At 33.6% G+C, this 22,813-nt stretch overlaps 1 protein-coding gene and 1 long non-coding RNA gene across 2 annotated transcripts in view; both read right to left on the bottom strand.

The window, feature by feature from the left end:
* Positions 1-15,391, bottom strand: part of LOC145735592 (uncharacterized) — a 79,251-nt gene extending 63,860 nt beyond the window's left edge. Inside the window, exon 1 of the long non-coding RNA XR_014179704.1 lies at positions 15,078-15,391. This is a non-coding gene — a long non-coding RNA (uncharacterized LOC145735592). The remainder of the gene's footprint in view (positions 1-15,077) is intronic.
* Positions 7,172-9,684, bottom strand: LOC145735446 (uncharacterized). The gene is made up of 3 exons (XM_081989355.1): positions 8,902-9,684; positions 8,618-8,814; positions 7,172-8,560 (listed from the first exon to the last, which is right to left on the bottom strand). The coding sequence occupies exons 1-3, from the start codon at positions 9,030-9,032 to the stop codon at positions 7,572-7,574; spliced, it is 1,317 nt and encodes a 438-aa protein (XP_081845481.1). The 5' UTR covers positions 9,033-9,684; the 3' UTR covers positions 7,172-7,571.
* Positions 15,392-22,813: the final 7,422 nt, after the last annotated feature.

The raw sequence follows: 22,813 nt of genomic DNA on the forward strand, positions 1-22,813 counted from the left end.
TATATTTTCATACAGCTGATTTCTATTTGAAATTTAATGAAATATATTTAAAACATTTTTCTGAAAAAGGACCCAATCTAATACGATGTACCAAACTGGTTAATACGATAACAGACCCTGAAGAACAAATTTTGTTAGGAAAAAACCACCATGAAGGAAAAGTTAATCATAGAGGTATTAACGAAACGATCGAACGATTAAAACGAAATTATTATTGGATTAATATGAAGGCTACAATATCTCAATTTATTAACTCTTGTGATATTTGTCAACATCATGCAAGAAAAAATCCATATTCTCCTTTAATGATTACGGAAACTGCCTCTAAACCATTTCAAATTGTTCATATTCATGTATTCTTTTACAATAATAAAATCTACTTGACTCTAGTAGATTCTTTCTCAAAGTATGCCTCAGCTCTAGAAATACCTAGCAAAAATGCTATAAGCATTAGTAAAGCATTAATAAAATATTTTTCGTTTTGCGGAATACCAGAGAAAATAATTATTGATAATGGTACAGAATTCAATAATGACTTAGTCAAAGAAATTTTGAATTTACATAAAATCAAAATTCATTTTACAACACCTCTTCATCACGAATCTAACAGTGTTGTAGAACGTTTTCACTCTACTGTCATTGAACACTTCAGACTTTTAAAGGAATCCTTTCCAAATGATACTGACAATTTAATGATATATGCTATAATAGCGTATAATAGTTCCATACACAGTGCAACGAATTATACCCCATTCGAACTAATACATGGTCATACAAATACTCGCGACCCTAATGATATATTCATTCTTAAAGAGTTTTATAATGACTATGCAGAAACTCATAAGAAAAAATTAGAACTAATCTATGATAAAGTAAAGCAAACTCTTGAAAATAAAAAGGAAAAGATAGTTCAAAAGTTTAATACTAATGGTGATGAAAATAATGACTTTAAAATCGGACAAACCGTATTTAAACAAAACCCTCAAACTCGTGCAAAGAAAAGTAAAAGTTTATTGGCCCATATACTATAACTGAAAAACTAGAAAGAAATCGCGTTGAAATAACTAGTAAAAACAATCCAAATAAAAAAGAAATAATTCATATTAAGGAATTAAAACAGAATCTTCAACGTCGTCTTCGCGGAAATAAATTCCCCCAAATTCTATGATATGAAAGATAATCCGGGATTACTACCGCTAAAACTCGGAAATGCTCAAAATGCTATTGACTCATGGAGTTTCGTACAAATATTTGATATAACTAGTCTAACTGAGAACTTTTACAACTTACAAGGACAATATGTACGTATAAAAAAAGCTTTTGAAAATAATACACAAATAACTGATAGTTATAAAAAACGTTTATCAACTCTTATAACATAGCAACATTTCTACAAAATCGGATTTTAGAACAAATCAATCAGTTAAATCCAATTGTGAACAATAGAAAGAAAAAAGGACTAATAAATGCTATAGAGTCAATTATAAAAACTATTACAGGCAATCTTGATCAAGAAGATGCAGAAAGGTATGAGAAAGCGATAGGAAAACTATCTACCAATCAATCAAAGTTGAAAACGTCGGTAAAAGATCAAATAACGCTGTTCCAAAAAGCAATTGACGTATTTAAAGCAAGTATGCAGAATTTAACACAAAATCAATTACTGTTAAAATCAAGAATAGATCATATTGAAGACGTTTTTTATGCATTGGAAGCCCAAGCTATCGGAACTTACTATTTTTTCTACACAGAAATGGTAATCTCTCAATTAACTACTGAATTTCAAGCTATCTATAATATATTTGAAAGAATTGAAACTGCAATTACATTTTCAAAGATGAATATTCTACATAATTCAATAATTCAACCAAATAAATTATTAAATGAAATTCAGTATATCTCTAAATACTTAACTACCACAGAACTTCCATTTGAACCAAACAAGGTTAATATCTTAATGTTTGAAAAAATATCAAGAGCTACAGTAGTGAAAACAAAATAATATTTATTATCGAAATACCTACTGTACAAAGTCAAATGTACAATTTCTACCATCTGTATCTGATGCCGGTAATGAAGGATAATTCTTATCAATTAATAATACCAAAATCTAAATATCTAATGATAAATGAGCAAAATCACTTTTTCTCTAACGAAAATTGTTTCGAAATAATTCCTGAAGAATTTATCTGCCATGAAGCTATCACTGTAAAATCACAGGAAAAATCACCATGTGAAGTTCAATTATTGAAAATGATCACAAATGTGTCTAATTGCCAACCAATTCCTAGCCGAATATTGCCGCTGTAAGTAAAAGTGTTGAAGAAGACCCGAATTTATCCATTCCTCGGCGTGCGCAACATTTGGGCCTGTCTTACGGCACGCTATGGCGTATTTTGCATTTGGATTTGCATCTCCATCCTTATAAGGTTCAGTTGACACAAGAACTGAAGCCCGCTGACCATGGAATGCGTAGAACATATGCCGATTGGGTGCTTGAACAACAACGTTTGGATGACGATTTTTCGCATCGAATTTTCTTCAGCGACGAAGCACATTTTTCACTCGGTGGCTATGTAAACAAGCAAAATTGTCGCATATGGGGCAGTGAAAATCCTCATGTAACTGTTGAGAGACCATTACATCCACAAAAAGTCACTGTTTGGTGCGCCATTTGGTCTGGAGGAGTGATAGGCCCGTACTTCTTTGAAAATGAAGAAGGCGTGACTCAAACTGTCAATTCTCATCGCTACAGCCAAATGATTGCCGATTTTTTTTGGCCTGAAATTAATGATATGGATTTGGAAGAGATGTGGTTCCAGCAAGACGGTGCAACAAGCCACACAACACGACCAGTTTTGGCTTTATTGCAAGAAAAATTCGAAGGACGTGTAATTTCTCGTTTCGGTGATGTCAATTGGCCACCAAGGTCGTGCGATTTATCGCCTTTGGATTTTTTTTTATGGGGTTATGCGAAGGATCGTGTTTATGCCGACAATCCCCAAACTATTGAAGCTCTGAAAACCAACATACGTCAAGTTATGGGTGAGATATTGCCTGAAATGTGCCGGCGAGTCGTGGAAAATTACCTCACAAGGATCGAGTCCTGTAAGAAGTCACGTGGAGGACATTTAAATGATGTTGTATTCCATACATAATGGCAAGGTCTAAGCATTATATTGAAATAAAAATTTGATCAAAATTCTAAATGGAAGTGTGTTTTATTTACGTTTACTTTCGGAACCACAAAATGGATAACCCATTATACTAATTTTAATTTTACTTTTTGTCATATACAGGTTTCTGAAAAGCAAATATTATGCCACTAAGAAGCAAAAGGAAACCTCGGAAGAAGTGATCATGATGGCCAGTCATTCTAAGCAACAAAATTCTGAAGTTAACCCCAGAATTTTACTTAAATTTCGACTTCTTATATTAACAAAAAACTAAAATTACAGTTCTATTAAACTTGCACCGCCCTAAGCTCTTCCAGTGAATAAACCGGTTTAAGTCACGTGTACACCTTCGTGACTCTTCAGGCCAGTTACGTGTGACAAGTACTACCAAGTAATCTTTATAAAACGTCTCATTAACTCAAAGCTAACTAAGGTAAAATTAGTTTTTATTGAATTATTTTGTTATTTATGAAGCAAATCATAAGTACATCACTAAAATCAGAATAAAACGTACTATTTGGTGGGCTAAAAGTCCAATATGGCGCCCATAAGAAAAAAGAAAGTTGATGATGGCTGCCAAAAAACCAAAGGTCGTGTAGCAAATTTGAATCCATCGCCGAATAGCTGGGAAAAAGTGGCAATAAAAAGATGCTTTTAGTTTTGGGATATCTTTTCAAATAAGGTTAGAAATAAATAAAAATAAAAAATTAATTTTTCAGTTTTTTTTGGATATCTTCGGAAGTACCCGAAAAGTCGAAAGTTTTAAAACGGCATTTGGTTGAGCTTTGAATTGCGCAACTTTGCCCCAACTTAAACTTTCTCATTTCTCTTATAGTTTCCGAGATCCCAATGGTGAGGGTCAAATTTGAATTACCCTGTATATTATTTACAGAAATGGAATAGCTTGAACAATCACATTATCTAAAAATTCAGAAGAATTTACTTGATTTTAAAAACACTGCAACTGCACAAAGGTGTTTGCTTTATAATCATAGTACTCATAAGATAGAAGATGTTTCATACAAGTGGTGTCTTGAGTTCATCATTTGTAACTGCAAACTACCTCATTATTACTATTACTTTAAACATGCTTTTAGATAACACTAAATATAATACATATTGATTTGACGTTCAATAATGCAATTTACCAAAGTAAATAATGATGATTATTGTTGAGATTATTGTGTTAATGTAAAACAATAATGAAAACTGCAATGCTTTTCATTTTAATGTCAATTTCAGTAAAAATAGTTAACTAACACTAAAACTTGCTCTTTTATGCACTGTTCTATTGTAGTACTTCTTGGTGGGTCATTTGAGCCTTGTTTAAGTCAATTTTTATATAGAAGTTATGCTTTCTCACCCACATGAAAAAGTAGTAAAGTATTCAGCATATACCAGATACAGATGAGAGAGAGATAGGCCTAATTTGTTACTTGAACTATACTTAAAAAATGCCAGACAAGAAAAATGTGTAATAATGATGCAGCAGCAGGGTTAAATACATAGGTTAAGTATGAAATTGGCATTGTAATCTTACATGGACCAGCAGGCTCTATGTCCTTGATTCCTGATTTTAGTGTATAATTTTCAACTATTATTGAAATATTGTATTAAAATTAAAAACATAACTATTTTAGCTGCATGGGAATCTGTTTGACATAACAAAATAAAAACAAAAGCAAAGTGACAATAGGGTTCTTGAACATTTTTTTTTTTTTGCTTTAATCGGCACTATAGGGGTCAAATACAAAGCTTTAACATTCCCTTTTTTTTTTAATTTCCGTTTAATGCCAATAATCGACATATAACAATTATGCGTTTGAAACGCCCGCCGAATCGTGTGACGTAGATAACCCGTATGAGACAACGTTGCCAAAATTCAGTGCAGTACAATTTTGAGAATTCTGGACTTCGACTTTGACTTTGTACTAGTGATAGTATTATTCTCTATGCTCGGTGCTGAAGTGAAGTGGAGCTAGAGCAGATTGGCGTAATGGCGTATTCGTAATATTCGTATTGTCAATTTGTCCTTTATTGTCGTGTCTCTTAGTTGTTTGTTGTGTGTTTCCTCTGTGTTCCTTTTGAAATTGAGTTATTATACGGTTACTGTTAATTTTCCTGTTATTATCAAGTGACAATTATCGTATTATACCTTGTATCTAAACATGAGTGGAGAATATAAGTGGTGTTTGATGTCGTCCTGCAGCAACACTTCCATCAAAACACCAACCAAAGAATTTTTTCAAATCCCTTCAAATAGAAGCACAAGATTGTTGTGGATAGCGGCAACTGGACGTGATTCGCAACAAATTGCCAGAAAGTCTTTATACATCTGTGAAGATCACTTTGACGTAAGTACATTTTAGGTAATATACTTAGTTTAATCCTTGGTTGAATCTAATTTAAACTGATACTATTAAAGGCCCCTACTCCTACCAGAAATTTTGTAGAAATATTTTTACTCTATGTTGTACTTTATTGTAGCTGCCAAACGATATGGAGAACTACATGGAGTGGAAAATGATGAAATGCAGAAAAAAAATGAAAAAAACTGCCATCCCGCGATGCAACCTTCCACAGAGTTTATCCATCTCCTCATGTGATGTTTTGGCTTCTAATTCAACGAGTAGTGCACTCACAAACACACAACAAGAGGAAGAAGTTCCAAGAAAAGTGGCAAAATTTCAAGAAGCAAGTGAAGTAGTTCCAGTAAGTTGTACTACTTTTCAAAGTACATCAGCTTGCTTAACTGTTTGTGATCAAAACACACCGCCACTTGCATCCCAGTTACAGACGGTTCATAAAAGTGAGCAAGTTTTATATAAACCTCACTATAAGAGCAAAGCTGTTCAAGTTGCACCACATTGTGTGAATAAGTTGAATTCACCTATAAAAATTTTGACAAGAGAACAAGCTACTTCTCCAATCAAACATTTAGAAGAGAAGCCAAATAAACGGAAAGTTAGTGGTAAACCTAGAAAATTGCACTTTTCCCCCAGTTTGTCACAGCCTTCATCAAGTACATCTTCACCTCCAAACATTTCCACATCGGAAGAAATTCCAACAAGTGAGAGTGACGCTTATTTGATAAGGGAAGAAAATATTTCTGAGTTGGCATTGCAATCAACTATGGTTAAAATAAATAGGCATCCCAAGATGTACTTAGGTATTTCAAAGGAGTTGATGTGGTTCATTGAGGAGGTCAAAAAACAAACTGCCTTAAAAGAAATAAATATACATATCACTTTGATGAAAATCAAAACCGGACGTACATTTATTCAACTTGCAGATGACTTTGGACTAAGTGAAAGTTCAGTAAGCAAGATATTCAAAGAAGGAGTAGTTTTGATGGGTCCCTTATTAAAAAAACTAATTGTATGGCCTTCTAGTGAGTCAATAAAAGCTCAACTTCCTCTACCATTTAGAGCGCGGTTTGGAAGTGTAGAGAGCATTATTGACTGCTTTGAAATAGAAATTCATAAACCTGTAGATCCTGTTAAACAAGCACTGACATGGTCAGAATATAAAAAGGCAAATACTTTAAAGTATTTGATTTCTTGTACGCCAGATGGAATAATAAACTTTATTTCAAAAGGATTTGGTGGCCGTACCACAGATCAATGTGTTTTAGAAAACAGTGGCTATTTAGAAGTTTTAAAACCTGGAGTAGTTGTGATGGCGGACCGGGGGTTTAAAAACATTGAGAAACTACTCCTTGAAAAAAATTGTACCTTAGTGCGTCCGCCCAGTGTTTCCAGCGATGCTAAGCTGTCAAAGGAGGAAGTGATGGCCACAAAAAGAATTGCTAGCTTAAGAATACATATTGAACGTGTCATTCGCCGAGTGAGGGAGTTTAACTTTTTAAGGCCACATTCTTGTTTACATTCTAAGTTAATTCCCTTAACTGACCATGTTGTAAACATAGCTTGTGGATTAGTAAATTTACAAGATCCTTTAATAAAAGGATAATCATTAGTTTTGTTACACATTACTGTGATATTACCTAAATTTATATAAACATGTGTCTTGTTGTAGTGGATAGCACTGTGTCTTTTGTACACGTAATGTTATATTTGATAGATTATGTAGTTTTTATGCTAAATAAATATTATTAATTTTTTTCTTTTTCTAGTTATTCAAATAGAATAATTTAATTTTCAAAAATGATTTTTTTATTTGCAGCAAGGAAGTGGTTCTAATGTTTCCAGGTTAGCCAATTTACTACTACAATATAATTTTATTTTGTATTATTAAACTAACAACCCCAAACCCTTTAATAGCTTTAATAAAAAAGAAAACAAAATTAAGATCTCTACAAATGTATTTACAAAAATATCAGAAAGAGAAAAATCAGAAATACATACATACTCTAAAGTCAACAAAACTAACCAGCTAATGTTTTTTAAAACTACTAAGTAAAAAGGGAAATACATTCTCTTTCCAAAATGCTTCTGCTGCTTCTATTAAATTTTCAGTGAATTCTTGATCGTAGTCCACATACAACAAACTCACTTTTCCATTAGTTTCAAAAAATGGGTCTGCAACACAAAAGATACCCTTTTGTTTTCCAAAAAGGTGCATTTGCAACTGTATTTGTGCTTTACATTTATTCACAATTTCTCCATTCTTAATGTACAAACACACTGTTTTTTCTTTTGAAGGACACTTTATTTCCAACACATATTGTTCAGAGATTCCATCTGGTGATGCCCCTAGAAGTGGATGTCCTGGTGATATTAGCAAGCCTGTTGCTTTAAAGTTGATGTTTGTCAGTTTCTCAACTGTCTGCAAAACTTTCTTTTCCAATAGTTTTCCTCTTTTCATAGCATTGGTCTCTTTAATTTTAATTCCACCAGTTACAGATTCTATAAGTGAACCAGGGGCTGTTTTGCATTTCGCAAATTCATAGATTTTTGATGCAGTAACTCGAGCATATCTTAAGTCATGCCACAACTTTGAATCTGACTGCTCAGTTGTCATTATGCAGGCTTTTTGACATACATCAATTGACATTTGTGTACTTGCAAAGTTGCAAAATGCATCTGCATCATTATTACCACTTTTCTGTAAAAAAAGTACCACCAATTTATGGATACTAAGTTGCTTTTCAGTTGGTTCTTCTGAGTAGTGTTTGAGCAGCTGCATTTGAGATCCTGTTTCCTTAGCCTTCTGAATAACTGAAGACAAGAACTCATCAGGATTTGATTTTGGATTTACTTTTCCAGCTGAGGCACCAAAATCATCAAGTGTGATGAATTTAATGCTTGATCCAACAGAGGCCAATGTTGATTTTTTCCAGTAACATTTTACTTCTGTTGGTGATGGTTCTTCACTTCGTCTGTGCAGCCACATTAGGAAAGCAATCATATGTTTACAGCCTCCTAATAAACAAAATTAAATTATAAATAAATACTTGATAAAACATTAAGTAAAAATACCGGAAGATGCAGCACAGTCATGACAATCACAGCTAATAACTTTTTCTGCTTGCTCATCCAGAGTGATGGTTTGACTGTAAGATTTCCCTCTTACTTTGTGCTCTGGACATATTTTTCCTTTGACTGTACATATGTTAGCTTCCCGCTTTATTTGCACATACCCTATCGCAGAATCACCATAATTTTGCCTCCCAGCACTAAAACCAATATTGTTATTATTATGTTATTTTACAAAGTGCACCTTTCTACACATAACTGAATTATTTATTTTATTGTATTATTACCTTTCAGCTTTAACCCCACGAATTTCAGCACAGTGAAAAACATCACTTTCTGCAAAAAAATTAGCCACCATAACAGCATCCACTGTAGGTAGATTCCGTGAATCGGCTTTCACAAACCCTAACTCGGTCATGTTTAAAAAAAAATTAAAACAGTTGAACTCAACAGCACTAAACTCTTTCAAATTCAAAACAAAACCAAATTACCAAACACGAGACACAAACCGCAAAACGGCAAGGGCATGTCAAATGTCAGTACTCATTACTGTCAAAAAAATAGTATAATTTTATGTTGCAACGTTGTCGGATTGTGTTCTAATTCTTAATAATTTGTGTTTTTCATAGAATTGTAATATTTACGAGTTTTTCAATTTATGGTAAATAGTTTTATTTCTCTTTTGTACTAAAGGAAAAGACGTAGTTTTATAACTGACATCTCAGATATAAAAACCTCATAATATACCCACCCACACATACTTGTTTGAGTTTCTGTTAACTGCATTTTCTAATAAATATGGCAACATAGCTCAAACCTGAAATTATTTTGAAATTGTACTAACTGTATGCGGTGTGAATAGGCAACGTTTTACGGGTCTGTTACGTCAGGCCCATCATAATTGATTTTGCGCGGGAATAAAGTATGAAAATTTGTAGGATTTTCATTTCAAGATATCTTCACTATAACATAAAAAAGAAAATTAATATTTTGGGGTGGGGTTATTTTAATGACGTACTACTCCCTAAAATACAAAATGTCTATAAATATTTTCTGTGCAAGAACCCTATTTCGAACTAGTTGACATAACAAGAGATGCAAGATGGCTTAATCAGCTGAATTTGTTTCCTCAAAGTGATAAGCCGCGTGACGTCACAGTAGGGTGTTCCGGCTGCACAATATGCACTTAAAACCTTTTATATTATTTTTTACGTTGAACAGTAGAGACTAGAAATCTATTTTCACAGAATGTACACACTACTTTCCATCTGAGACATACCATATTTATAGAAAATGGTAAGCTCAAATAATCAAAATATAAAAAAAATGAACTTCATTAAGTATTGGATTGTTAAAATAGTATATTCTATATTAAGAGCGGAAAGTATATATTTGCCGCTTGCACATGAAATTTGCAGCTTGAGGCGAAGCCGAACGCTGCAATCATGTAAAAGCGGCAAAAGTACTTTTGGCTCGAAATATAGACGATATTTTTTCGACGACTGCTGTGGGGTGGATTAGAAGGACAACTCACATCATTTTCGTCGCTCGAACTCATTGTCACCGATAAATCACTTTGACGGAATGTGGTTATTTCAAACAGGTATGTCAAGCGTTGTTATGGAAACGCCGAAAAAAGTTGGTGAGTAGATTGTTAGTAGAAAGCGAAAACGCTCTAGAGCAGAAAATCTCTCTTTCTGCTCGCGCGCGGCAAATAACCCCTTTCTGCTTCTAAATGGAAGCGTACATGAGGTACTTTCAAAGTAAGTCGTCGAAAAAAAACATTGCAGCTGCACAAATACAGGGTGTTACAAATTAGATGCATTAGCATTGCTATCTCAGAAAGTATAGTCGATAGAGCTTTGGTTAAATGGAGACAAAGTTGCGCATTTTATGGCCAAATAATTTGGTAAAAAAAAATTAAAACAATTTTTATTACCTCCGGAGATATCCAACAAAAACAATGAATAAAATTTCTATTTTATTTTTTCACCACTTTATTATTGATTATTTTGGAAAATCAATTGCACCTTCTGGAGGCAATAATTTATGCTATTTAAGAAAATAATGTTTGTATTTAGCTACAACGTTTCGTTTTTTAGATAGCATCATCAACTTAATATTTTAAAATACGGACCGGGACTTTTGATTTCGTTTTTTTAGTAGCTACCAACCTCCCAAAAGTAATGATGTGCCCTACTTATTAAAAAATTATACCTAGTGTACTTAGGTATTTGTTTTTTTTCAAATATGCATGAAAAGTACCATAAGAAACTCTCTCTCTTTTTCGAAGGAGCAATGAACTTAATTATTAAATTAATTAAAACTAAATTATCTACTCATTATGACAACATATCAATTTCAATTGCTTAATTTTTTAAAAAATCTTAAAATACCAAGTACATAATACGAGTACACTAGGTATAGTTTTTTGACAAGTGTGACACATTATTAGTTCCACAAGGTCTGTGGCTACTAAAAAATTAAATAAAAAGTTGAGGTCCATATTTGATAATTTGAAGTTGATGTTGGTATCTAAAAAAGTAATGTTTGAGCTGAAAACTAAAACTAGTTTCTTGAAGAGCATAAAAAAGTGCCTCCAGAAGATGCCATTGATTAAAGTGGTAAATAAATAAAATAGAAATTTGAGTTTTCCGGTTTTTGTCCGATATATCCGGATGTAATGAAACTTTTATGAATTTTTTTTTAACAAATTATTTAGCAATAAAATGCGCAACCTTGCCTCCATTTAACTAAAGCTCTATCAACACTTTCTGAGATAGCAATGCCAATGCATCGAGTTTGCTTTACAATCATGGTATAGTCTTTACGAAGTCAGTTGAAACAACTAAAAAAACTAAACTAGTCGGTGTCTTTGTTGATCATGGGCGGCGTGAAATAAAATTATTGAGGCACTAATGAATTTTTTAATAAAGTTTTAATTATTGTCCAATTTAGTTAATTCAATTGTAACAAAATATTAAATATTTATACATATACAATACATGAAATTAAAAATAAAAAAAAAACTTTAAGAAACTAATAAGTATTTACATTTGTTTTAATGTCAGTTCAGTTATTAGTCACTTTGATCACTTTCAGATTCCGAGCTGGATTCACCAGGATTGATTACTACGGGGGTGACTGGGGGTAAAATACAATATTCATTTTCTTTTTTTTTAACGTGTGATACGCAGTTCTTCCATATACCGGATTTATCCACTTCCTCCACTACTAATCTTATATTTTCCACTATTGATGCACTTAACCGAGGTGATTGATTTATCTTTTTTAATTTTGTTTTCACTGCAGCCCAAATCATTTCTATAGGGTTAAATACACAATAGTAAGGAGGCAGCCGTAATATAGTATGCCCATGCGACTCAAAAAGCATGTCAACACGGTATTCTTTTTTGAAATTTTGTTGCTTAATTTTATGTAACATGTCCTTTTTTGTCAATTTTTGCGATGTTGTCATACCTTCCTTTGCATGAAGGAAATTATATCTGCTTTTTTCGTACCGGTGTTTGGAATCTTGCAATGCAGTCGGGAGTGATATGAAGCATTGTCCATAACAACTATTGAGTTAGGCTTAATGTTAGGCAAAAGCTGTTGTGTTGCCCAGCTTTCAAACAAATCATGATAGTCAGCACATGAATTTTTTATATTTTTTGCCGATAGCAGTAAGGCATTAGGCACAAAACCGTCTTCTGATCCTGCATGCAGAATTATAATTCGCTTTCCCCTAGAACATGGGACACTTAAATTACAATTTTTGCTGCCGTCGTTCCAGCCATTTTGAATAACATCATGTGTATCAAACCAAGTTTCATCCAAATATATTATATTTCTGCCTTCGTCTCGGTACTTCTTTATGTGGCGCAAGTAATCTTGTCGTAGTTGAACAATACGAGACGACTCCATGATTATCATCCTTTTGTCTAATTTTTTGTAACTAAAACCTATTTCCATTAATATATTTCTTAGGCTTTCTAGAGACTTATAGTTGTAAGTTGGAAATTCCGTCAACTTGTTTCTAATCATTTCTAAGGTAGGAACCTTGTAAAATTCTCCTTATAAAATTCGTAAACAATCCTCCGTATGTCTTCTTTGGTGCCTAAATCAACGTTTTTCAATTTTTGGCCTATTCGTTTGCGCTTAATTGTATGATAAACCACCTCTCCAGATTTAATCACTCTATCAACTGTGGAACAGCTTAGTTTTGTAAGTTTACAAATTCTTTTTACAATCTGCCAGTCAGTAGAATCACATTCACTTTTTAGACACGAATATATATTTAAAATAATCCGTTGAGATTGAACGTGTAAGTCTTTATTCTTGAACTCCATATGCAAAGAGTCTGAAAAACATAAATTCATATACATAATTTATTTGATTCCCAGCCTGTCAAATCTAAAATAACAAATTTACCTCGATTATCTGTCTGGTCGTCACTAACATCAAAAGGCCTCCAAAACGCCATGTTAAGAGTTAACTCAAATATATATCCAATAAGGAAATTAACACGAAAGTAATCACACAAACAAATCATAACATGAAATATAAACGTTAAGAAAAAAATTACTTATACTTCAGAGAGCGATAGAAAATTGAAAAATAATATGAGTTTGCATTATAAACTATTTCGAGAAAAGCTTCGTTAAAGAAATACAGGGAGTTAAAGTTTTATATATTTTTTAGTTTTTGCTTTATAGTTCTTACAGTTTTAACTATAAACACCGGACTGCACTGCCTTTGCCACCTGTACGGAAGCCAGGATTATCTTAAAAAACATCTGAAGAAACTGAAAATAGATTTTAAGCCGCCGACCAATAAGAACTGTCGGGTGACCAATTAAACGGCCTTATGTTGCTTACGCTTAAAATTATTGGTGACACTCACACATCAAGTCCACGTTGACTCGCTGCAAATTTCTACGGGGGACAATCACATACAAATTTGCTCGTTTTTTCCTATGCTTTATGTGGTGTGTTGATCGAACCCCGTATTTTGATCTGTCCCAACTGATTTCGTATAAACTATACTAGATAAGCAAATGTTGTATCATGTAAGTAATTTTATAGCCATCATTTGATCTGAACAATTGACACTTATATGAATTAGATTATGACTGTTCCTTCAAACATGCATTTAGATAACACAGTGAATACATACAGTGCTTTTGTAACATGCATACTGCCTAAGTCCAATAAAATTAAAAAGTCTAACTTTTCACAAAAATTCTCAGACCTCTATGTTTGTAATTTTATTAACAGCTGCTTTTGTTATATGAATTTGGAATTATACAGGGCCCAAAAACTGCGTATTTAAAATATTTTTGATCTTTTAAATGGCAACACTACTTTATTATTGTATAATTTGGAATCTAGAAACAAACAATTCTAAGTATTGTTCCATGCAACTTGTACCACAATTGTTCTGTAAATATTGATAATTTGAAACCAATAATTTTCCATAAATCAGATTAACATCCCCAACAATGATTGATAACATTTAAAAAAAAAAAATGTAAAAAGATTATAAACCGTCTTGGTTATTGTAACAGCCCATAGAGTTCATTTTAAAAAGATGATTTTAATTTTTTTCTATTTTTTTAAGTAAAAGTTGTGGGACCTATAATTTTTAAAAGTGTTTGACATTTGTTTAAAAACAATTGAATAACAGTATGGAGTATGTTGCATGAAATAAGAATTGTTTGTAGAATCCTCGGTAGAATCCAAAACCTCCTATAAAAACAAGGTTCCAAGTGTTTTTGGAAAAAGTACAGCCCACTTTATAGAGTGGGTGTACCAGTGGAGAAATTTAGTTCAAGTATTAGTATTCACTGTAAAAATTGAAGGTGATTATAAATGATAAGTGTATGGAGGTTATTACATAACATATAGACTAACAAGTGCCAGTACATAAATAGTAAATATTAAATAAAAAGTTGTAGATTGTAACTGCAAACCTTTTTCTTTAAGCAGGAACCCAAAACAAAAATAAAAAAGTTAATAAAATCATGTCCTTAAAAACTGTCATTTTTGTGATAATATTCATCTGTCAATGCCAGGTTAACCATACAACAGGTGTGAAAAAAGCAAGAAGATTTAATTTTGGTATTAGCCCTAAAAAGATTTGGTTTTTAAGTGAATTCAATTATTACTGATAGTAAATTTGAATTATTTTTTTACAAACTCCTTTGGTCATAAGCATTGATTCTATTCTTAGTGCTAATATTAATACTATTACTAAAATTAAATTTTGTTATATAAACTAGACTTAAGCCCCTTCCATTTCATCAAATTTATGCAGTACCTACTGTACAAAGACACTGTACAATATTAACTCAAAGTTGAGCAATGCAGTGTATAATGATAATTGTTAAACATAAAACAATAATGAAAACTGCATTGGTTTTCATTTGAATGTTAATTTAAATAAAATCAATATACCTACTGACCTTAAAACATGCTTTTTTATTCACTCTTCTAATGTAAATAGCCCCCTGCACACAATTTCACTCTTCAACTTGATTGATATGTTGCAATCTTCTTAGTGGGTAATTTGTTCCTCGCTTAGGTCAATTTCTTCATAAAAGTTGGAGGATGGAGTTGACAGGATACAGATCTGTGAAATAGGCCCAATTTGTTAGTTGAACCACCCTTAAAAAATGGTCAGACTAGACAAATTTTTAGTAATGTATATGTTAGCAATCATATCAAGGTGGCGAGCCCATCGTGAGAACTTCACACGGGCTCGTGATACTTGAGGGCGTCTTTTATCAACCACTCTTGGATGGCGACATATTTATTGTTGTAAAAGGACGTCTTTGGGAATTTGCTAGGCTAAGTTATTTTAAGTGTCCTGAGAATTATTATTGTAACAGATAAGAGATAGGCGTATGTAATAAAATACTTGTAAGAACTGGTGTGAAGGCAGCAAGCCGGATTCCAGCAAGCCGGAGCCGAAGATGCCCGATTGGTCAGTGGCGGCGATTTATTTTTTTCTATTGGCAAATACATTCAAAAATTTGAATATTTCTAATTACTTACATGTTATAGTACTTATAATCATCTGAAACAATACACATTAAAGCAATACAATTATGTTGTATTAAGTTACCACCTTTAAACTCAATTTTTATTAAAAATGCACATTCAACAGACTGATAAATAGTAAACAAATCTACGAATATAAAATACTCGAATACTCCAAGAAAGAAAAATGACAGCAAATACAACGTTGCCACATTTACTTATAGGCGCTTTCTCAAAAATTGTAGTACGGACATTGAAAATTGAACATAATGAATACGAATACTAAGCATATATTTTGATGGTTTTTCTTGGTTTCTGGACAAACTGTCCCGCCTCCCACATTGTCTTTCTGGCCTATAATAGTGTATATTAGTAGGTACATTTGGGTACCAATCACTTGTCCTTGCATGCCGTAGGGACTTTGAAAATTGAACATAATGAATACGAATACTAAGCATATATTTTGATGGTTTTTCTTGGTTTCTGGACAAACTGTCCCGCCTCCCACATTGTCTTTCTGGCCTATAATAGTGACTATTAGTAGGTACATTTGGGTACCAACCACTTGTCCTTGCATGCCGTAGGGACTTTGAAAATTGAACATAATGAATACGAATACTAAGCATATATTTTGATGGTTTTTCTTGGTTTCTGGACAAATTGTCCCGCCTCCCACATTGTCTTTCTGGCCTATAATAGTGACTATTAGTAGGTACATTTGGGTACCAACCACGTGTCCTAGCATGCCGTAGGGACTTTGAAAATTGAACATCATGAATACGAATACTAAGCATATACAGGGTGTCCGGAAAATACGTGTACAACGTTTGACGACAGACTCCTGACGTCAAAATATGTCGATCTAAGCCGACTTAGTTATATCCAAAATTGTCTCGTTTAGCCGGTAGAGGGCGTCAAAAATTTGTAAAAATATTGGTTTTTTACTAAATTACGTGAAAACCTGCTAATGGATTTTAATGAATTTTAGTATGTAGACTAATACTATAAAATGACGTTTTCTAGTAGTATAGTCACCGGCTGTAAATAAGTGGAAGTGTTATAAAAGTGATATAATACGTCAACATTTCTCCTCATTTTTTATATGATCGGCGTTATGACAACCCAGATATTTTTGTCGAGTGACCGGAAGTATTTTGAAGCTATTTTACCTCTTTAATATTTCCCGGTGGATGAGCTGTTTCGCCAGAAAAAAAAAATTTACAATTACCTGCATACATCAAAGTAGGTATAATAAAGTTGAAATTATTTATTGTAAGAAACTAAGTAAACCAAAAACATTACTTAAGCAAATGTGTAAAATGACCGCCATCTTGCTGAATACACTTATCAATACTCTCTAAGAAATGAAATTGTACCCAATATTTTTACAAGTTTTTGACGCCCTCTACCGGCTAAACGAGACAATTTTGGATATAACTAAGTCGGCTTAGATCGACATATTTTGACGTCAGGAGTCTGTCGTCAAACGTTGTACACGTATTTTCCGGACACCCTGTATTTTGATGGTTTTTCTTGGTTTCTGGACAAACTGTCCCGCCTCCCACATTGTCTTTCTGGCCTATAATAGTGTATATTAGTAGGTACATTTGGGTACCAACCACTTGCCCTTGCATGCCGTAGGGACTTTGAAAATTGAACATAATGAATACGAATACTAAGCATATATTTTAATGGTTTTTCTTGGTTTCTGGACAAACTGTCCCGCCTCCCACATTGTCTTTCTGGCCCATAATAGTGATTATTAGTAGGTACATTTTGGTACCAATCACTTGTCCTTGCATGCCGTAGGGACTTTGAAAATTGTACATAATGAATACGAATACTAAACATATATTGTTGGTTTTTCTTGGTTTCTGGACAAACTGTCCCGCCTCCCACATTGTCTTTCTGGCCTTTAATAGTGACTATTAGTAGGTACATTTTGGTACCAATCACTTGTCCTTGCATGCCATAGGGACTTTGAAAATTGGACATAATGAATACGAATACTAAGCGTATATTGTTGGTTTTTGGTTTTTGGGATAGAAACTTCCAGTTATTGTTACATTACCCATAGTAGAGCCATGTTTAAGAATAATTAGATTTTTTTCAAGTATAGCGTCTAATCGCAAAATGTATTTTGCAAATGTATGTGGTTTAACAAGTTCAAACTGAAAATTTCCACTCTGGCGCCATATAACAGACGTGTACGTGCCTAGAACAGGGAGCGGTAAATCGGGGGATGTCAAAACAGTTTTTTTAGAGGCGATTTGGGTAATTCGGAGAGTGATCGGATCACCCTTCTGTCATTCCTCCGCGATCTCATTATGATCTCATCATTTTGTGTTAGTACGTTGTAAAAAGCGTATGTATACACGATTTTCGATCCGCAATTTATACAGTCCATATATTTTTATATTTTTTTTGGTTGTTTATTATTTCTGATGTGCAATTAGTACTATTTGTTAATTGCTTTACTTATTAATTGCATTTTTATATAAATAAAGTAATAAACGTGAAAAATACCAAGTTTATATACTTAAGAGGGTAAGTACCTATATTATTTTAATGTTATCCAAAATGAGTAAATGTAATATTGACAAAATTGTATTTAGCGTACTAGCAATTTGCCCTAATATGTCAAGCACAGATTTGTTAAAATTAACAGAGAAAAGTGCTATTTTGAAACAAATTCTAAAAGAAAATAAATATTTAAAATTTAAGTATCCAAGTGTGATCGTTCGATATCTGCAACGAAATAAGGAATATGTAATAGGAAATTTTGAGAAACTCAAAAAAAGTTTTTTGCTAGACAAAGTTTCCATTATGGATGAAAAAAACCGTTTCTAAAAGTTGTTTGGTAATTAAAGAGGTACAAAGTAGAGGTATATCTAACGAAAATCTTTTAAAAGAGTTAAAATCTGATTCCTTTATTCAAATGTTATGTTCCAAATTAGGTTGGAAGTGTAACAAAAATAATAAAAGGCTTATTTTCTATGCCTGTTTCACTTATTTGCAAACACCAATAGCGCCACTAGAAAATAAAAATTGTCAATTATTGCATGGTGATAATGTAGACGTTGCTCTAGAAAACGATGCTGAAATCAATTTATCTTTATTGCCGTTAAATTATCTTAAAGATGTTCAAAGTAAATTAGAATTGTCGCCGGCTGTCATTACTAGTGAACAATTATTACAGTCGCCTAAAAGCTACAGCACTTCTAATAGTAATAGTATGAGTTTAACTCCATTTAATGTAGTAAACCGTAGTTCCGTAAAAAGAAATATTTTTAATAACATAACACCTGAAAAAATAGATTTTCCTAGTTCGCTTATTGATGTCTCTCCAGAGGGCAGCAGTATCATTTTACCACTAGGAGCAAAAAATATTTCCCATCTTAAAAAGCCATCTTATAATAAATGTAAACATTTAGAGGGCTCTTTTTCAATTGCAGAAAATGACTGGGGTTTAATTTTTAAAGATAGCAAATTAAACTCTAGAATGTATCCCTCTTATTTAAGGAACAAAATTACTAAAGTAGTAAATAACACTTGCCTTTTTGTTTTTAAAAGCAAAAAGCAATGTAAAGATGGTAGTATCAAATTATATGCTGTTTGTAGACACAATAATTATAATTTTTGTAAATTCTTTGTGATACATATTGATAAATTATTGAATGTTAGCGTCTACAGTTCATCAAAGGATTTCAGTCATACAAAACAAATTACCGGCTACGTAAGGGGTATAGAAAGATCCGCAATGCAACAAAAATCGTTGACAAATAAACCTTCTGTCTTAAAAAGACGATCACTTTTAAAAGCTGACACTGATTTTGTAAATAAAAGTAGAAATTTGGAAAACATTAAGTCTGACGCTACTATCCGAAAAATTAGATCAGAAATTTTTTTCGATCGAGGCAAAGACGACTTATATGACATGTTTTTTATGCAACGCGACCATCCAGAGTACATTCAAGAAGTGTCTTCACCATTTTGCGTAAAATTATTTAGCAAAGAACAAATATGTCTTTGTGAGAAACAAATTGTAGGTGAAGAATTTCCAATTCTTTATTTTGATGCCACAGGCAGTGTAGTACGAGCGCCAAATATTTTAAAAAACTGTAAGAGGATTTATTTGTACAGTGGTGTAATTCATTTGCAAAATACAAATAGGGTTGTATCTGTCTTAGACATGATCTCCGCAAAACACTTTACTACTACTATTTTTAAGTTTTTGTTCGATTTCAAATGCTACAGCATGGAATTACGTAAATGGCCATTATTTGGTGCAGTAGTGACCAACTTCAGTTTTGCAAGCATGCATGCTGTAAGCAGAGCCTTCAATGACATGATTAACGAATGTTATGATATTTGTCAACCTGGTAGCATTAAAGTAGTAAGTCCATCATTTGTTTTATTATATCTCTGCTGTGCTCATTTTATGAAAATGGTTTCTAGAGATTTAAAAAAAATTGTTAATAATGATCATATAGAAAAATTTTTAAAAATTTATTTGCAAAATGTATTATGTTAACAACACTTAATGATGTTACTTTGTGGTTCGAATGTATTTGCATTCTGGTTTTATCCCAATACGAAAATCAACATGTACAAACTGCTTACGAAAAGCTATGCAAACTCGAAAGCTGTGCTACGGAAAATGATGTCATAAGTAATGAGGAATCAGTAAGTAATGTAATTAAAGTGGAAGAAGAATTGTTGTCTTCTGATAACGCATTACACAAAGGTAGCCCATTTAATGTACTGTTTCATTCTAAATTTGAAGAAGCTGTCATACCGTCAGATAGTGAAGGTAAGAAAAATGAGTTTTATTTTCCAGAGTGGGCTAATGTAATTACTTTAAAATACATGCCTTTTCTTCCTTTATGGTCAGGAATAATGATTTCCAAAAAATACTCATTAAATAGATTGAGTAATTGTTATGTTGAAACACATTTTGGCAATTTAAAAACGAACGTTCTCGCAGGTTACCGTAATCTAAAATGTAGTAGGTTTGTGAGAAAGTCTAGAGAACTAACTTTGGCCGCTTATAAAGAAATGATATGCGGAATATCTAAATCGAACCTCGCTCGGCCACCTCTTATCAAAGACCCTTTAATCAACGAGTTATATTAGTCAAGAAAGTTGGAAGCGAAAAAAGGCTACCGTTTTAACGCATTTTTCTGGTAATTATTTAAAACACTTTCAAAACCACTCACTATCCAATGACAAAATAAAACGTCAATCAAATGGTCCAATTAATAGCGAAAATTGCCTATATTGTGGTCTTGGTGGATTGGATGTCACTGTGTCATGGCATCAATGCGATATGTGTAACGGATCGGTGCACGATCTATGTATAACAGAATACAAAAATATTTCTAATACCGAAAACTATTTTTGCAAACAGTGTTTTTCATATGATGTGTGCATTATTTGTAATTGTGGAGCATTGACCACCACCGCTTATTGGGTTCAGTGCGATCTATGTGACAGGTGGGTACACCAAATTTGTAATCCATCGTTGGACCCAAATCAGTCGTACAGTTGCTTTCTTTGCACAAGAACAGTAAAAAGTATAATTTTAAGAAAAAAGATTCAAGACTTTCTCACTGTTTTGAATTTAACCAATGTACAACGAAAACGTGTAGAAGAAAAAACTAAAAATCAGAGAAAATCTCAATTTTGGTTAGAGGAGCGACGAAAGCACTTAACTTGTTCTAATTTTGGTAAAATTATAAAAGCTAAAGACAATATATCAAAAATCAAGCTAGCTAACGTAATGTTATCTTTCAAAGATATCAGTCATGTCGATTCAGTTAGGCATGGCAAAGAAGAAGAAAATGCCCTTCGAGAGTATAGTATGAGGTCTGGCAATGTGGTGTTGAAAAGTGGTTTAATCATTCACAACAAATATCCATATCTAGCTGGTTCTCCGGATGGTTTGGTGGGCAATGACGGAATAGTTGAGGTAAAATGTCCCTACAGTATTCGAAATGAGAAAATTACTTTTACAAAATTGAAATACCTTGTAACGCGCCTTTACGTACCGGTCCTGGTACGGTTTTTGCCACACCTAGGGGTAGGTGCTTTGAAACTCGGGCGCCACCTTAGTTTTATTTGAAGAAGCGTAACTAAGGAACTCGCTTCGTATACCTGGGGAGCTTTTACACAGTCGAAGACAGAGTTCACGTTTATCTGTGAATGGATGAAGGGAGTGGGACAAAAATAAGGAAACACAGGGTTGTCAGCAAAACTAAACAAGTCGTGTTAACCATGAAAAATAACAGTTATTCATAACCTATCTTACTTAAAAACTCTATCAGAACCAAACAAACGGAGAACACACAGCCTCGTGTTCAAATCAATAAACGGTACAGTCGGACCTGGAGATCCCAACTAAATTAATACGGTAACTTTGAAACGGAAAACAAGCGGACAACACAACCCAGTGTTCAGAACGGGGAACGGTACGGAGAACTAGGACGGTTTCGAAAGGGTAAACAGACGGTTACGGTATGCATGACAGATTCGGACGGTATGAAAACTGTGCCCTGGGGGTACAGACGGGGTCAAAGAATCGGCATCAAGAGGTCGGCCATCCGAGTTGACCAGTTGGGGGTTAAAACGGCCGGAGCTGACAGTCCGAAGAAATCAGTTCGGAAAGACCTGGGTGAGATCAGGTCTGGTTAATTTCGGAGCCGTAGCCTTCGAAGTTAACCGGCAGTGTTATAACATCCAGTACCGGCGGTCCGAAGGAAACGGTTCAGAAATACCTAGGCGATAGTGAGATTGTAGCCTCCGGAGTTGACCAGCAGTGTTATAACATCCGGTACTGGCAGTCCAGAGGAAACAACTCAAATCGCCGAGAGGTTTTCCGAGTCGTGGCCCTCGAAGTTAACCAGCAGTGTTATAACATCCTGTACTGGCGGTCCGAAGGAAACGATTCCGAAATACCTTCACCTTGAAAGCTTGCCCCCAGGAACGATAAAATTTACCGTTCAGCTGGCTGAAGCGTCGGTCGGTTCAGTGGTCCGGAAAGAACCGAACTCCCAGATGAACTCCGAGATCAACTCAACTGAACAATGTATCGCGCGGCGCATCACCTGTTTACCAGCTCGCGAGTCGCGACGGCGCGATGTTGCTTCGTTTACGCTAC

Source organism: Ips typographus, linkage group LG11, assembly GCF_016097725.1.
Source record: "Ips typographus isolate SLU linkage group LG11, UJ_Ityp_2.0, whole genome shotgun sequence".
In the NCBI taxonomy this organism is placed as follows: Eukaryota; Metazoa; Arthropoda; class Insecta; order Coleoptera; family Curculionidae; genus Ips; species Ips typographus.

Excerpts from the sequence above, each read along its gene's own strand:
- LOC145735446 (XM_081989355.1), bottom strand. The coding sequence starts at position 9,032 with ATGACCGAGTTAGGGTTTGTGAAAGCCGATTCACGGAATCTACCTACA. Across the intron at positions 8,815-8,901 it reads CGTGGGGTTAAAGCTGAAAG|TGCTGGGAGGCAAAATTATG; the intron begins GTAATAATACAA and ends TATTGGTTTTAG. Across the intron at positions 8,561-8,617 it reads TGACTGTGCTGCATCTTCCG|GAGGCTGTAAACATATGATT; the intron begins GTATTTTTACTT and ends TTTGTTTATTAG.